Genomic DNA, 15,865 nt, shown 5'->3' with positions numbered 1-15,865 from the left:
ACCAAATACTGAAGTGTTTAAAGGGTTATCATACTTACATAAAAAACCTAATTCTTCAGTATTACTTAAGAGTACATAAGCACTCATTCCTTTTAAAATGCATTTCCCTTTTCTTAGCTAAATATCAGAGCACTTCAGAACATGCTACTTAATTCACAACATGCATTTATATTTTCCTTAAGGGAGCACAAACAGATTCTGATCACACCATCTTATCAGTACCTATGGTAAATCAGCATCACTGCATGAAATAAGAGCAACATTTTAACTTTTTCTGATTGTTGCCAAGAGCAAGCTTTGGTGAACCAAAGTGGTGGTGAATTTTATTTATGTATGGGAAATTTTGATAGAATTTAAAATATCAATAGGCAGTTAAGATTTTTTCATAAAATGTACCTAAGTTAAAAAATCTTCCAGTTCTAATTTTCAATCAAATTAGATGTTTTTATTAATAAGTAGTAATACAGTCTCTTCACTGTAATAACAATTGTGTATCTGTAATGTTTTATGAATATAATACAGATGCTACTTGTTTCCAAGAGTCCTAGTGCATGTGTTAGAACAAAAATGTCTGGATTATATCTCAATGTTTACACTTAATGTTATTTTCAAAGGTATTTTCTAATAATAATTTTATCAGATATGAAATTAACGGAGATTTAATTAAGGAATCACCTCCCCTTAGCTCTGCTTCAGTGGTTTTAATGATAAAAATTCAGTGCGTATAAACCACGTAATCATATAGGGAAATAGTTTTAATCCTTTTTTCTGTAGGATACAGAATGGAATCTAATGCTCTCCTAGCTTGTAGAATGTCAATTCTTTACGCAGTTACAGGGGGAAAAAAGCAATAGGAAAAAATCGTGACTGGTCTGGTAGCTTTTAGAACTTTTGCAATGTTAAAGACCTTTTATGAAGGTGCCTTCATTAATCCTTACAGCAAGATTTTTACTACAACTTATTTCAACTGCTTAGTCCAGTCCCTTTTAAAAACATCTCACAAGTGATGGACCTTTTGTTTTAAAACTCAGTCAAGTATTTCTATGTCATTTCTTTTTTATATTTAGACTAGTATTTCCTCAACTCTTACTCCTCAAAAATCTTCCTTTATGTTGTCATGGCGATCTTCAAGTCCAGAAAATTAATGTTATGGATCTTTTTTTGTATAACTCTGAAGAGGCCTTGGTTTTGCTTCCTGAGGAGGGGGCAGACTTTGTCTGTAAGGTAGAGAAATTGGCCTGGATTTTTCCCTCTACTGCATATCATTGCTAGTGACAGTAACAAACTTGGGCCTGATAAAAAAGCACTAACAGCTTTTTAAAAACGAGTAGCTTTGTTCTAGCAAAAGTGTGAGTCTGGCTTATTATATTTCTTTGCTAAATACAGAATTTGATGTGTGGCTGCTGAGTGACCAGCCCCATCTTACAGTGTTTCCTGAGCACTTGCAGAAGTCTGCTGTTTCACACAGGAAAATCAGTCACAGTTAATGGCAGTGAGGCTCAGAATAGGTTCCAGACTGAAGACTCCATGAGTCATAGAATTCTTTAAAACAGTGCTGATGATAGGCAGGTGTATCTGTCCCATGCTGAATATATTTTGACCTGTGGCTGCTCTGCTGAGCAGAGGACAGTGGTTGGTGACAATACCGTCTTCTAAATAACCTCCATGTTAAAAATAAAGTAAAACACAGGATGTGGATAATGATATGCACCCCCTGCCCTTCCCAATATTGCCAGTAAAGCATAGTGTTATAAGCATTTAATGAAGACACAGCAAAGCTGATGCCAGTAGGAAATCAAAACCAAAAGGCCTTCCAGGTAAATCTGCTTGTCTGGTTATGGCACAGGGACATGCTCCTTTTCTGCTGTGGTACAAGGCTGTTTGATCTAAACTAACCTGTCTCCTGGATCCTGCTGCCCTGCCTTCTGCTCAAACAGCCCCCCTGACCTCCTGCAGTGCTCAGTTTGCAGCAGAGACACTGACTGCATGCAGCGTGTGCTGATGGGACGTGGCTGCAGTGTGGCTTTAGGAGAGCGGCTGTGACAACTTGACCTCTCTTCCTTTCATGCATGACAAAACCACAAAAGGAGAAAGGTTCTGTGGCTCCTTCCCTTGCCTCCCTCTCCCCATGCCTGCCTGCACCAGGAAGGACAGTATGTTTTTGCTAATACAGAGGTCACTTCATTTCAGTTTCTCTCTCATTATGCACAGCTGGGTAGAGTATATCTTCCACAGCAAGGAACAAGTATTTTTGGGACTACTTTATCACTTCTGAAAAGTCCAACTCTTGCATATCACAGAGCTTTCTGAAACCTTCCTCAGGGGCAGAAGAGGTGACACCAATTTTTCACTTGTGCACTTGGGTTTCCACAGGAGCTAAGTTGATTTTGTGGTTTCTTTAGCAGTGTTTAACATGAGCTTCAGTGACTGGGATTACCATTAGATGTATCAGAAACTTATGTGGATCCTTATACAAATTTGAGTTGGTGAAGTTAAAAAGCCAGAATTTTGGTATGGTGCATGGTATTGCCAGATAATTACTTTCTTTAATGAGTTTGCCTTTAGTCAACAGCTTTCTACAGGATACATGAAAATTAATTGACTAAAACTTGCTCTCAAGCACAATAACATCTTTGTTCTGTGGCTGCTAATCAAAGCCATCTGACACCACCAAGACAAGCTAAGGCATCTTGATTTCCTTCCTTGGTTGGCCAGAATTTCCAGTGATTAACATTGCTGACCTGCCCAATTGCCAAAAACCTCCTATCTGCTGCTCAGATTACCAAAATTGCTACTTTTGAAAGACATACCCTATCTTTTCACAGCAGCCTGTGAAATAAAGCAGACTTCTCTAGGTAGATTTCTCACTTAAGGAACATAATAAATAAAAATAACCACATCAGTTCAGTTTAATGTCTTCTAATCCCCACTTACCTTTTAACAGCTGAAGAGTGACAAAAGCATAGGAATAGTCAAATATCTCAATTGTCTCCATGGAATTCTGAGTGAAATCAGAAGAGAAAATTGATCACATTTTCTTCCCCAAAATACTCCTGGGAGTTCTATGGGGAAAAAATTATTTAGAAAACATAAATCCTTTGTTTCCAAGTCAGTTCCCTGTAGAATAAATTGGTCAAAAATAGTGACTGTAAGGTACAATGTATCCACGTGAATGTACCCACTTATAATTGAAAGATTGAAGCCTCCAAATGCAGTTCGAAAATACCATGAAGCTTTTCTCAGAATAGTTCATAGAGAAAGTAATGCATAAACTAACAGAGCCTGCTAAAGCTGAAATGAAACTTTGGGTGTGGGTGTACTGACCTATATGTAGCATGTTATCTTTACCACCTCAGTCTCCTGCATGTTCCTGTCCACCATGTAACTTTTGCATGGTCAGAAATGAACATTAACTTTCATTTCTACTGTGCAACCTTCAAAATGTTCATGTGCATCCTTCAGCTGATGCAGGTGGCTTATCAAGACACCAGTGCTGTCTTTCTCTCTGACTGCTCCCTTGCATTACCTTCAGTCCAGCAAGGGAAAAGCAGTTCTAACATGCAGCAGGTTTTCCAACAAGCATTGTAACTCAGAGGCACTCAGTTGGGGTCTGTGGATCATCAGCCTGGCTCACAGCTTGGCTTAGGGTGAGCTGGAGCATAACACTGGCACTGCTTCCTTTTATTCTGCTTCTAAATTGCATTAATGTCAGCAAAATTACCCTAAGCACTAATAACTTCCTAATAGTTCATTTCCATGTAAGCATTTGCTGTAGCCGACCCAGAATGTTATCTGATTACAACTGAGAGAGAGGGAAGGTAAGAAAATCCTTAAGAGACCTTATGAAATAAAATTTAATCCACATTCTGAAAGAATGACAACAGTTCTAATTCATACCACTCAGCTATTTGATTCAGGAACTGAACAGCACAGACACATTGTTGTGTTTCAGGGGCAGCTTCAAACTTAGCTTAATGCCATGTAGAGGAAGTATGAATTTTCTTATCATCAGTGTGCACAAATTAAAAAGTAGGTCTGAAAAGACCTACCCCCTGGAAGTCAAACCTCTGAGTTATTGTTCTTTTCTCAGCTTCCCTGGAGAAAAGTGAAGTCATGATGGAAAGAACACTTCAGTGAAAGGGGAATCATTTCCTGGTGTACAAAACCCAAACTTGTTGTGCATTGGTTTTGTCTGTAGTGGTCACAAATGCAGACTGAGAGTTTAGATCCTGTGCTCAGGTGCCTGGTGGCAGATCCCTGCACTTTACCAGCAGGGCTATAGAAAGCTAGAGGAAATCATTCAAATCCAATTGCACACTTAAGGTCAAGATAGGGAATAATTATCTGAATTAAATCCCAGCTCAAATTGCTACACATGCTCAGAATTTTGCAGTCTTTGTTCTTATTAAAGTTATGTATTTACCAATAAGATAAAATTTAAAATTGGAGTACGTATGCCAAATATCACAATGTAAACCTTGAGCTAGAGTCATCTTACCTTTCCCCAACACTGGTGCTGCTGTATGTCCAGCTGCATTTATTCTGTGACTGTTACATTTAACAGCAACCCTGTAGATGCCACTAAAATGCATTCATAGGAGGGGTTGGCTTGGCTGCTTTGATTGAGTCCCATACAACATGTTGAGAATGAGTTGCTGGTTGTTTTTCACTGGATCTATGACAATGTGCTTTTCCTATTCTGTGCCACTGTCTGCACAAACCAGGATACCTTCTGTGAGAAAAGTATTTCCCTTTTTGGAAAGCAGACCTAGTAGGATATATTGCAGTTGTTTTGGCGTGGGCTGCTCACATTCTTAACTACAGTGGCTGAAAAAGAGAGACTAGCTCTTCTACCCCTTTTTGTGATCCCAAGCCAAAGTTCTAACTAAACCAGCATGACAGTCATCTTCTGTCCTCTCCAGTTAACTGCCTGTCATTTCTTTGTTTGTCTTCTGGTGTCTTCGTTAAAATAACAAATATAGCATGGGGGGAAAAAAAGGCAAGCAACCTCAACAGTCTTATAGAGTCATCTGGTCATGGAAAAATCCTCAGCTGCAAATCCAGAAAGGTAGAAATAGCCTCATTGGATCAGAACAGCAGTTTATCTAGCTCAGTGTCCAGTTTCTAACAGTGTCTGTGTCTCATGCCTTTGAGACAAAAAATGTTTGGAAGGCAATTACAAAATAGCTTTCACGCAACTTTTCTCCCAGACACCCTATAAGAATTTCTTTTAAAATTATTCTGTAAGTTCTACTTCTTAAAAGGAAATTTTATTTGTAGGCAAATATGCTTATATAAATATATGTTAGGATGAAAGCTATCGTAAGTCTGATTAGTCCTGCAAGTCCACACTATACTGTTAGAAAAATGGAATTTTTAATTTCAATAAATATAGATCCTAATAATCTATTTCCCCTTTGAAAAAAGACTACTGTATATCTGTCAGACTCTACAGAAGACTATTGGATTCTCAATACAGTAAAATACTGATTAACTGAACAGATACTTCTATGAAAAAAATCTAAAATCTCTCATTAAAGAGAGTGAGCTGATATTTTAAATACTCATCAGGGGTTTAGGAGAGTTTATTTCAGTTCTTTGCATTGCTGTGGACTTTCTTTTAGACCATGAACAATTCTATTAAGTTTTAGTCTCTCATTTGTAAAATTAGAAAAATAGTCTTGCTGCATGAGAGTATAGAGGAAAAAAACTCAATTACAATACTCACTTTTTGCTTCAGTACTGAAAGAGTAGTTGAAGGACCATGTGGTCCCTTGGGACACCTCATGTTTCTTATGTCACCAGGTCTTCATTACACATCATATGATTCTGTCTCCACAACATTTTAGTGGAGCAGAGCTTTTCAAGAGAGAGAGTCTGCATCTGTTACTATCAGAGAAGGTAGATGGAAGGTGCACTACCTCCATATTTCAGCTTGCCTGCTACATGTGCATGTTTGGGAATCTTTTACGTTTGGTTCCCAGAAATAAACTAGAATGGGAAAGCATTCCAATGTCCCGTATGTATAGTTCAGATTTAACATACTCATTTATTGGAAACTCTCTGAAGATTCTCCAGGCTATTTTTAGGATCCAATAGCACATGCAAGCTTGGCTTGCAAATGAATTTTGCCTTCTGTTACTCAAGCTATTGTAATTCTTGTTGGTGTGTGGGAGAGAAAGACTCTGTTTCTATAATTTCACTCACTCTGTCTTTAGCAACATATCACGTAGCATATTTTTATGAGAAGAAAACATTTCATAGTTTCACTGTATAATGTACTGTGTAATTAGGAAGACAGTATATTGCATAAATAAGTCTTGTTTGAAATACAGGTCCAACATTTAGTGAAATCTGTGGGAGTTGCACTGTTCTCTCAGAACAGTTATTGACTGAGGCCTTTCTGTCAAAAGCCATTTCAGTGGGGACTAAGAACAACTGCAAACAAAAGAAATCCCCCACAATAATTACAAATCTTTCCCAGATAGCTCAAAACTATTATCCACTACTGTCAGTTATTGCAGCAGCCTGTGTAGACAGAGATACAAACAGCTCATAATATTCTGAGCCAAATTCTTTCATGTTGTGAAGGTATTGACTTTACTGAGCCTGCCTGAGGGATGTATTTGGCTAAAAAGTAAAGTTATTTCTGCATTTAGTTAGCAAAAAATGTTTTGATTGTAAAGGCCAGAAATCCAATAGTCTGTTTTTTAAAATGCAGCTATTGCCAGTCAGAGGCACATCTGATCTTGAGCGTTTCTTCTTGGTAGCCAAATGGGAATTACTCCTATTGACTGGGAAGAGAAATAGTTCCTGGAAGCAAAACCATGAAGAAGTGTTATGTGCCTTTGAACTCATTTTTCCCTTTACTCTCTGCCTTTTCTTTTGCTTTATTCTGTGGAAGCATTTTTACTATACTTCTCCCTGTCTCTCTTTTTAACCTTCACAACTCCCCTGCCATCGTCATCATTGTTATCCAATATTGTACACTTGGGGAAAATGCTTTTGTGAAATCCCGACCTCAGAGTTACTTTAAGTCAAGGGACTTCTTTTTGCCTTGTTCAGTGTAGCCACAGCTTTTGGAGCCGAAAAGTTTGGATCAGATTAATTGTAACAACAGAAGCTTAGCACTGCTTCAGCCTGACCCCAACTGCCTGCCTTTTGGTCTTGGCTGTCATTTCTCATAGAGCATTTGGTAACACTGGAGATAAACAATGCTGTACTTTCTTTCCAGGCCGTGACTGTATTATTTAACATTGTTGCATGATTATGGCTTTTGATAAATTAACACTTCCCACACGTGCACAGTCTCTAATCCATCCTCCTGCACCTTGTTTCATCCTGGCTTTCCTGTAGCTGGCGTTGCAGTGAACTCACAGCTTGGTTACCATAAGACAGTGTTTGGTTTCTCATTGCTTCAGAGTGGTGAGCCATCGACCTCATTGGGGCATTTCTGTTCCAGGCAGGCTCTTCCCTACCGACCACAGGAACATCTTAGTCAGACACACACATCTGAGAGGCATTTCAGGTCAACTTCTGGGTTTCAAAATCTGGCTTCAATTCATATATTTTAGGGTTACATTTCAGTTAGAGGTTTTAAAAATTTGTAGAGAACACCTATGCCCAAGCCTTTGCTGATCTAAACTGGATTGGTTTTTATAACTCTATCAGAACTGAACTAAGGAAAGAATATGTGACTGAACATATATATGTAAATGTATAAGTACATGACACATTACTGATAATAATGTGGAAAATATTAAGAATAGCCTTCCAAACATAATGTAAGTTAATGATTGGGGCCCAGCAAACCCACATCATTCCTTTTTTGTTTTCAAAGGACGCTTCAGAAAGAAGGTTCAGTTGGGTAAATGAGGACATTTGCTTTGTGGTTTGTAATTTTAGATCCCACTTAAGAAAAGTGTTCTCATTTGGCATATTTCAGCTTTAAACCTGTTGAAATTTCAGCACAATTCCTTAAATAGGAAGGGATGCAATCACCCATTAAATTGCTAAATAGTGAGACTATCTCAATTACTTAACTAACTGGATTTCAAACTTAGGTGTTTAAGGCTAATGGATTCTATTCTTTATGAAAATACTTGTGTCTTAACTTCTTACAGATAAACAATTGCTTGCATTTAAACTGATCAGTTATTTTTTAAGTGTGTATGTGTGTTTCCAGAATAACAGCCCAGTTCTCAATCAGTGAAACTGAGGCTGACTTAATCCTCACCTCAACAAAGGCATGAGTTCCAGTTGGAGGAATTATTAATGAAGGAATTGTTTCTAATGCAATTTAAGTTCAGAAAACTAGTATTTGGATAGGGCAGAGAATTTTTAACTGAAGCCAGGCATAAGAAATCCTTTTTGTATAAGTCTTTGTTAACCATTTAACTGCTTATCACTTCAAAATATTGGCTCCATGAGGACTGCCCACCTCTGTTCTGCTGGAATATTATGGAATCCCTTTTTAAAAGGGAAATTCCTAAGGTCAAAACTATTCCTGAAATTACATACACACATACAGTGTCCAATTTGTAACTGTTCATTTTTCTTTTACTTTATTATTGAAACAAAGTTGTTTACAACTGATAAGAAGCATACAGCAGACTTGTTTATCTGGTGGGTTTCACCTGGAAAGGTGAACAGGTTTCTCACAACTATATTTATGAGCAACCACTCTAGGATGCTTTTTGCAACCAAACATTTCTCCTCAACCCATGTTCTTTTTCCCTGGTTGTTTTGGGTGGGGTTTTTTTGCCACCACTGGCAGTTGCATTTATTTCATACTGTATCCCCTCCTTTCACAGAGACAAGGAAAAGGTTGCAGCAGCATCAGAAAACAGGTAATGTTTGCTGTGTTTGATTTATTTCCTGTTAAGAGTGTATCTCCACTTTCTCCATATTGTTCTTACCTCAAAAAACATTGAGTTTGTACACTGTTTGAGCAGATGATGAAAGTAGAGGTTTCAGCTAAGTTAGGCATTTCTTTCTAATGCACTGTGATGTGGGACAGGTGAGGATTGTGTTTCTCATAGCTTACAAACCTGAAAAATAAGTTCTTAATCAAATATTCTTTAAATTGAGTACTGTCAGTTTGTGATGGAGTTTTAAGAACAATTTCCATTTTAAACTTTGTCTAGACTGTTCAAGATGTTTTTAAAATCTAAATAAGATTATCTTTTAAAAACATTTATATGTCAGATCTTGATTGATCCTCAGTGGTTCAATGAGGTTCAAACAGCCCCTCTGTAAGTTCTTTCATATTGAGTTGTTTTCTCCCAAAGGATCTCAGAATGTTTTGCAGCTAAGCATAGAAATGTGTTGTTTTCTATTAGTTCATTTATTAAATCCCCAAGGACTGATACACAGGTATTTCTTGAGTGAAGCTGACCACTTGTTTCATGGAGTAAAGAAAGGCCTCTTACTAGTGAGGCCATGAAAAAAATTTTATCCCACTGATTTTCTCCATCTTGTTGATTCCTGCCTCAGCAATATGCAACGACTTTTTATTTTTGGGGCTTTTTTAAGATTGCTTATGTTTAAACAAAGGTTGCATAGAGTTAATATCTGAGTAAGCATTATTTGTTAATAATGACACAAGCAATGGCAACCAGCACTTAAACAGTTGGAAAAAATGATTTTTATTTTAAAATTAATTATAAAAAAAGAAGGAAATAACCCCCTTGATTCCTGAATATAAATTCAATTGTAAAGAACAAGCAACACATGTTAGCATTTCACCAGCAGTTTCATTTGTGTAAAACCTTCCATAGGACTATATAGCTGTTTCACTGAAATCTCCTTTTCTTTTAACTATTATTTTATTTTGCCAGGAACAATTTCTGGTATATGACTGCTGTTATTGTCCTACTATGTTGCCTTAATCTTGTGTGATCTGTTATACCACAGCTTTTCTCCACCTCCATTACCATCACAGCTCTGCTTATTTTGATATTCATAGCAATATGGTTTCCAGATTTAACACAAGGTACCTTTTTTCATTTGTCAAGCCTTTCCTGGTCTTAAGCAGTAATTAACCAATGAACTACCAAGATTATTCGTTACTTCATCTGCATTATCATTATGATCTCCTGCTCTGTCTGTGGCTGGAATTCTGTCTCTTCCTGCTATTACCTAGGAAATGCCTCATTTACAAACACCCTTGTAATCTCTGTCACCCAGGCCTACAGGTACCACGCATGTGCCACAGTATGTGACCTCGAGTATTTGGCATCCTCCTAAATCATCCACCAGGGATGCCAACACTGCCAATGCTCAGCCAGTGGCCTCCAAGGGGTCTGTGAGGCTTGGAGCGGGTACAAGCCAGGGGGAGGCCGGTTTTGGCCAGAAAACCCCTCTTGCTTCATCCAGTAACCGAAGGTACACTGTGCCGTGTAACTGCATAACTGACCCGGTTTGGAGCTTTGCAATGGTTTGGTAATAACAACCTCTAACTCCTTCAGATGGAAATGCCCATTGCTTCAAAGGTGGGTGTCCAGGTTCTTCCAGTTCCAGCAACTTCTGGTTCATGTGGGTGATACATTTTCAGTGGCTCTCATAAGGATCACACCTACAATACAGAGACAAGTCATTAAGCATCTTCAGCAGAGAAACTGCAGCAGATATTTCTGTATTTTCAGTGGATTCCACAAACCTTCCCATATTCAAATGTAAAATCCTTCCATATTACAGCTTTCTCTAAACACTTTCTCCAGCACTTTTTTTCTACAAATGCTACAATAACAGATTTTTTTTTCATATCCATTTTAATTTTTGTTTTCTATATTTTTGATTCTTTACAAGTGATCTGTTGGAGGATTAGAAACAGAAAAATCTTCATGCATTACATAAAGGAGACTAAGTGTTGTTTTAATAACCCACTCACTGTTATTTGGACAGAAAGTCTCAGAACTTAGGACTTTACCGAGAGAAAAAAGTATAATCTGCACTTATATTGTAAATGTTAGAGTGCATTTGTTGCTGTGTTCTCATTATGGTTGTTAACCAATATTATCCTCTTAACCTCTACTGATCTGTGTTCCTTTTCATGAGTGAAAATCAGCTGAGAAGAGATGTGTGTTTGTGTTCATCCACCTAACTTACTTTTATGTTTGTTACTGCAAATATGAAGATGTTTGATTTTTTCAATTTCTTTTAAAATACAAAGTACGGTAAGGATTTAAAGTCTACAAAATGATTGTATTTAAAAACCAACCAACCAAACAAAAAACCCTCTGTACCAGGTCATAACGAAGCTTTTGCAATAGATAATCTATTTTATAAAGCAGAACTCACATTTATCAGTTTTTAAAATTCTTCTGCACTTGAAGGACTAAAATGAAAAAATCAGACTTAAAAACTAGAAAAGAGGAGAAAAAAACCCCTAGGTTATTGTATTTGCCTATATAAATAAAATTATTTAAAATTTATAGTTGTTAAACTAAAACAGTCAAGTTGGTCTTGAGATCTTTCTATAAAACTGTTTTAACAATGTTACCAACTGCATGTAATTTATGTAACCAAACCACTCTGATTTTTATGGCTATATCCACTTCACTTATATTTATTCCAATTCCTGGTTCTGATAGTTAATATAGTCTACCTTGAAGGAAGGTAAGCAAGCCTCTAACATTTTAATCACATAAAAAGAAATATTACAAACACTATGCAAGATAAAATTTGTTTGTATTTCTTTTAAAGTTTAAAAGGTATTCAAGTATATTTGCATTTATTTTATTTACATGGGTTTGTTCCATTCAAATCTGTCCATGTCCACACGTACAGATTGGTTTTTTTATTTTCTTTTCAATATTTATCACTGAATATGTATTTTGATTTAACATTTTGGAGATTGTTACAATTAAGTCAGTTGACTGTTCTCTTCAAGGTATGAAGTCTTGAATCTTTTGAAATCTGTAGCAAATTCTCTTTCACATCAGTGCAAATAGACAAAATAGGTGAAATCCTAGTTTGTGTTTAAGACATACATTAAGTTCCGTTTTTATGTGCAGCATAGTTTTAGTCCTTTCCTGTTTGCCAAATCAAAGATATGTAAGTATTTAAGATGGAAACTGTGACTCCACAGCTTTTAATGGGGTAATTCTGGTACCCACTGTGGCACAGGGAAGATGTCACAGTATTGAAATTCAGTGACAAATTAGCTGTGATGGATAATATATAGCTACTCTGCTACATAGGCTGTGTATTTGATAGTCTACTAGCAAATTGGAAGAATTTACATCATAAAATGCATCAAGAAGGAAGAACTCATCTGAATCTGAAATGCATATTACGATGGAAGAACTTCTGCAAAACTGTTGCAAAACTTAGCGTAAGGATTTGAAACCCAGAATTGCAAACTGGATGATTATTTGCAGGAGCTCACTCACTGTGTACATAATTGTAGGTGAAACTCCATAAAGGAGAAAATACTGATTCCTTGCTTTTGTTATGGGCTGCATTCAATTTTGAGGTTTGTGGGTGTAACAACCAGCTTCTGTCTCAGCTAATCAAACAAAATATTCAGCTGAATTAAGACACCATCATCTAGACTATTGGGGTATCAAATTCAGAAGTACCAAGCACTCATTCTAGGTGCTGACGAGTATAACTTGTCAAATCAGTGCTTCTGAGAGAAGCAAAAGAAAATACGAGATAGAATGGCTGAAAGAGAGAAAATTTGCACAGTGGATGGTAAATATGCTTAGGAAAAAAAGCTGAGAGAGAGAATTTTGAAGGGCTAAGGTTGGCTGAAAAAACAGCTGTAGAACTGTAAGGTTTCTTTTGTTATTTGATACTTGTGGTCAGGAGGGAGTGATTTGGGCATTATTTGTACCTTGAGCAAGAGAATCGCCGAATTCCATCACCTTGATAGGAGTAATTTGTAAGAACATAGAAGTGTGACAATATATTTATGAGATAGGTCTAAAGAACTACATCCATTATGTTCCTAGGCCACTGCTCATGTCAAGACAACTATGTACAGTGATACCCTGATTTTTAAAAAACCTGCTAACATGGCCCCCTTTGTCTGTCTGTAAGAGATGAGCGATTTTTCTCAAATTTGAGTGAGGTGGTAGAATACATTAGTAGTTCAGTAGGTTACTTAAATGGTCACAGGATACAAGACTAGATTATTACCATTAATTTCAATGTATTTGATGAAATTTATCCATGCTCAAAGACTTTGTGACAGGCTCTTCACAGCCATTTCAGTCCTGGGTGCCACATTTCCTACCACTGGCATCACTGGGAGCAGTACTGAAGTGCTGTTTAACACCTGGGGTAAATTTCAGTCAAGCAGGACCAACATTGCATTGCAGTCTGAACTGCACAGTGGAAAAGGCTGAACAAATGTCTTTTTTTTTCTTTGCATAACTGTGCTTTTCCCTCAGTAACCCAGCCTGCTACTATGTTTGCAGCTGCAGGTTCAAACATAGTAGGTTTTATGCTCTACAAGTAAATGCTCGCCTTCTTAAGATGCTTCTTGTTTTATTTAATTTAACTCTTTAACTAGTACCCCTATTGAGCATGTCCCGGTGGCTCCCAGTTCTGCTGCTCCTGCACTACACGCTTCAGCACCTCAGCCTGCTGCTGCTGCTCAAAACACAGCCAGCCCGATGACAGCACCAGCCACCACCTCAGTAGTGCAAGAGTCTTTCTCCTCCTTCCAAAGGTAATGCTCCATTGCTTTATACCCCCTCTGGCTTTGGAAATGCTGCATACACATTCTTAACTTAAGAATGTAGTATGAAGAGCTGTAACCTGGTTTATATGCTTTTATATATTTTGGAGGGGGGGAGGGGAGGTGTTTTGGTTTTTTTGGGGGGGGTTGTGGTATGTTGTTCATGTTTGCATAGACTTTGCAAAATAAAACTGCCCTAAAAATGTAACTCCATTTTCAGAAAGCGAGTCTAGGCTTAAAATTAGAAATGTTTTTACACCACTTGTAATAAAACCAAAACAACTCCTCATGATAGTTACAGTGAGTGAAGATTCTTTTAATGGTGTTTCTGCAGTAGAACAAGAAATGGAAGATTAGAAAATGTCATTTAATCTCATGATTGTGCTTACTGTATCACAGCAGATATCAGTAAAACATGGTAGGCATTTGATGATTGACTTGCTCTATAAATTAAGTCAATTAATTTCTCTTGGATTTATATAATATTTTCTTTCCTAATGAGAATTAGCCTTAGAGGTGAAGTAAGTTTCAAGGACATGCATTCCTAACACTTGTAGCACAGTGGGAGTTACAGTTGTATATTAAAAGCTGTCAGACAGCTTGTGTGGAAATGTGTGGGATTTATACAGCTGTCACTTACATTACAGTAATTTTGGAGGTAGTAAGAGTGAATTCTTTTGGTACATAATATTCTTTTATCTTTGGGGTTTGCTACATGAATATTCTGAAAATATGTATATTTTAGCATGCTTAAAAATCCAAGGAAAGCCACACTTCCAGTAATAGAAACTATTTTAAATAATTGAGACCTCAGAGGTACCATATTTTATGTGTGTATAAATGGAATTGGAAATGTCTTGGCTCTGCTTCTTGATTAATTTTTGCTAGTTGATTTTGCATTATGTACATATACCAACTAATTAGTTTCTCACTTTGGTCAGATTTTACCTAACCATGACCTACCAGAATGCAGTGGTTTTATTCCAGTGCAAGAAAATCCATCAGTCAGGCAGCAAAGGAGGTTTGAATAAGGTATTATGCTCTAATTCAGAACTGGCTGTGAAGTACTTGCACATGAAATAATGATAAGGTTTAAGTAATTTTTATCCATTTGTTGAAACTGTAGCATGAAGAACATGTATTACCTAGTATCTGCTTCAAACAGAAAAATGCCTCTACTAAACTAATCATTCCGATGACTTCTGTTTTAGATAGGACAATCTTCTGTCTGGGACTGCTTGCATAGTAAAATTTTTATCTTGTATTTAGACTCAAACATCTTCAGATCTTTCAGATAAAAGCATGTATCATTGACAAAGGTCCTGTCTTGTAATATTGTCTTCCTTAGTTACTGATAGAGTCTGGTTTTAAAATTTTTCCATAATGTGTGCATTTTGTCTTGTGTTCTGTAGGAATGTGCTTGGTTGTGCTATTCTGTAAGTCTGCAGATGTATGCTACAGAAAACCTGTTCCTGGTAACTATGCAGCAGTCTTCCTGTATTTGAATCCTGCCAGAGCTTCGTTCTGATGACATGATTTGTGTCCCTGTTAAATCATTTTGTTCATGCTTTCATGCTTTTATGTGTCTTCTGCAGAGTTCTTGCAGCCCCCAGCTCTCTTTCCCAGCCTAAGCCTTTCCATGCGCCCAAGAACATGTCATTAGCAGCTTCCACTATTTCATCTGCTATCTCATCTCAGTCTAGGTATATCTGTAAAGCTCTCTTCTTTTAACTTAATTTGTTTTGATTTTGTATTATGCTCTCTGATATGAGGTTTTCAGTTTCTGAAGGGATTGACTTGGCAGAGACCACTGAAAAGCACGATGTGTTTAAAGCAATAGCCCCTTCCTTATCTTCCATGTGACAACCTAGCTAGGAAACAACAGAGTTTTAGATGTAGGATATGTGACCACAAGGTCCTCTTGGAACAGAGGTATTTTAGCTGGTTGGTTTGTGCTGCTTTTGCCATCCTGAAATGAAAATACTTGTCTAGAGACACTGGGTGAGAATGATGGACCTTTTTTTTTCTTGGTGAAAACACAGGATCACAGGAATCACTAGAAAGAGAGAGTGCTGCTGTACTGCCTCAATTCCAAGCCTTTTCTCTACTTTCATACCATTTTAACAACACTAACAGAGGAAAAAGCAGTAGATCTTAAGACTCACTTGAACACAG

The 15,865-nt window shown here is 37.2% G+C and overlaps 1 protein-coding gene across 12 annotated transcripts in view; it reads left to right on the top strand.

The window, feature by feature from the left end:
• The window catches only part of LDB3 (LIM domain binding 3), a 116,286-nt gene that overhangs the window by 77,654 nt on the left and 22,767 nt on the right, over positions 1 to 15,865 (top strand). For 5 of the 12 annotated variants that reach the window (XM_048311939.1, XM_048311938.1, XM_048311949.1 and 2 more), the window contains 3 exons: positions 8,814 to 8,849; positions 10,189 to 10,386; positions 13,523 to 13,681. In XM_048311939.1, the coding sequence (XP_048167896.1) occupies positions 8,814 to 8,849; positions 10,189 to 10,386; positions 13,523 to 13,681 (393 nt within the window). Of the gene's footprint in view, positions 1 to 8,813; positions 8,850 to 10,188; positions 10,387 to 13,522; positions 13,682 to 15,285; positions 15,394 to 15,865 lie in introns of all 12 variants that reach the window. The other 7 variants (XM_048311948.1, XM_048311944.1, XM_048311946.1 and 4 more) reach the window with 5 other exon arrangements.

This window comes from Corvus hawaiiensis, chromosome 8, assembly GCF_020740725.1.
Source record: "Corvus hawaiiensis isolate bCorHaw1 chromosome 8, bCorHaw1.pri.cur, whole genome shotgun sequence".
Taxonomy (NCBI): Eukaryota; Metazoa; Chordata; class Aves; order Passeriformes; family Corvidae; genus Corvus; species Corvus hawaiiensis.
This window is presented reverse-complemented; position numbering and strand designations above follow the sequence as displayed.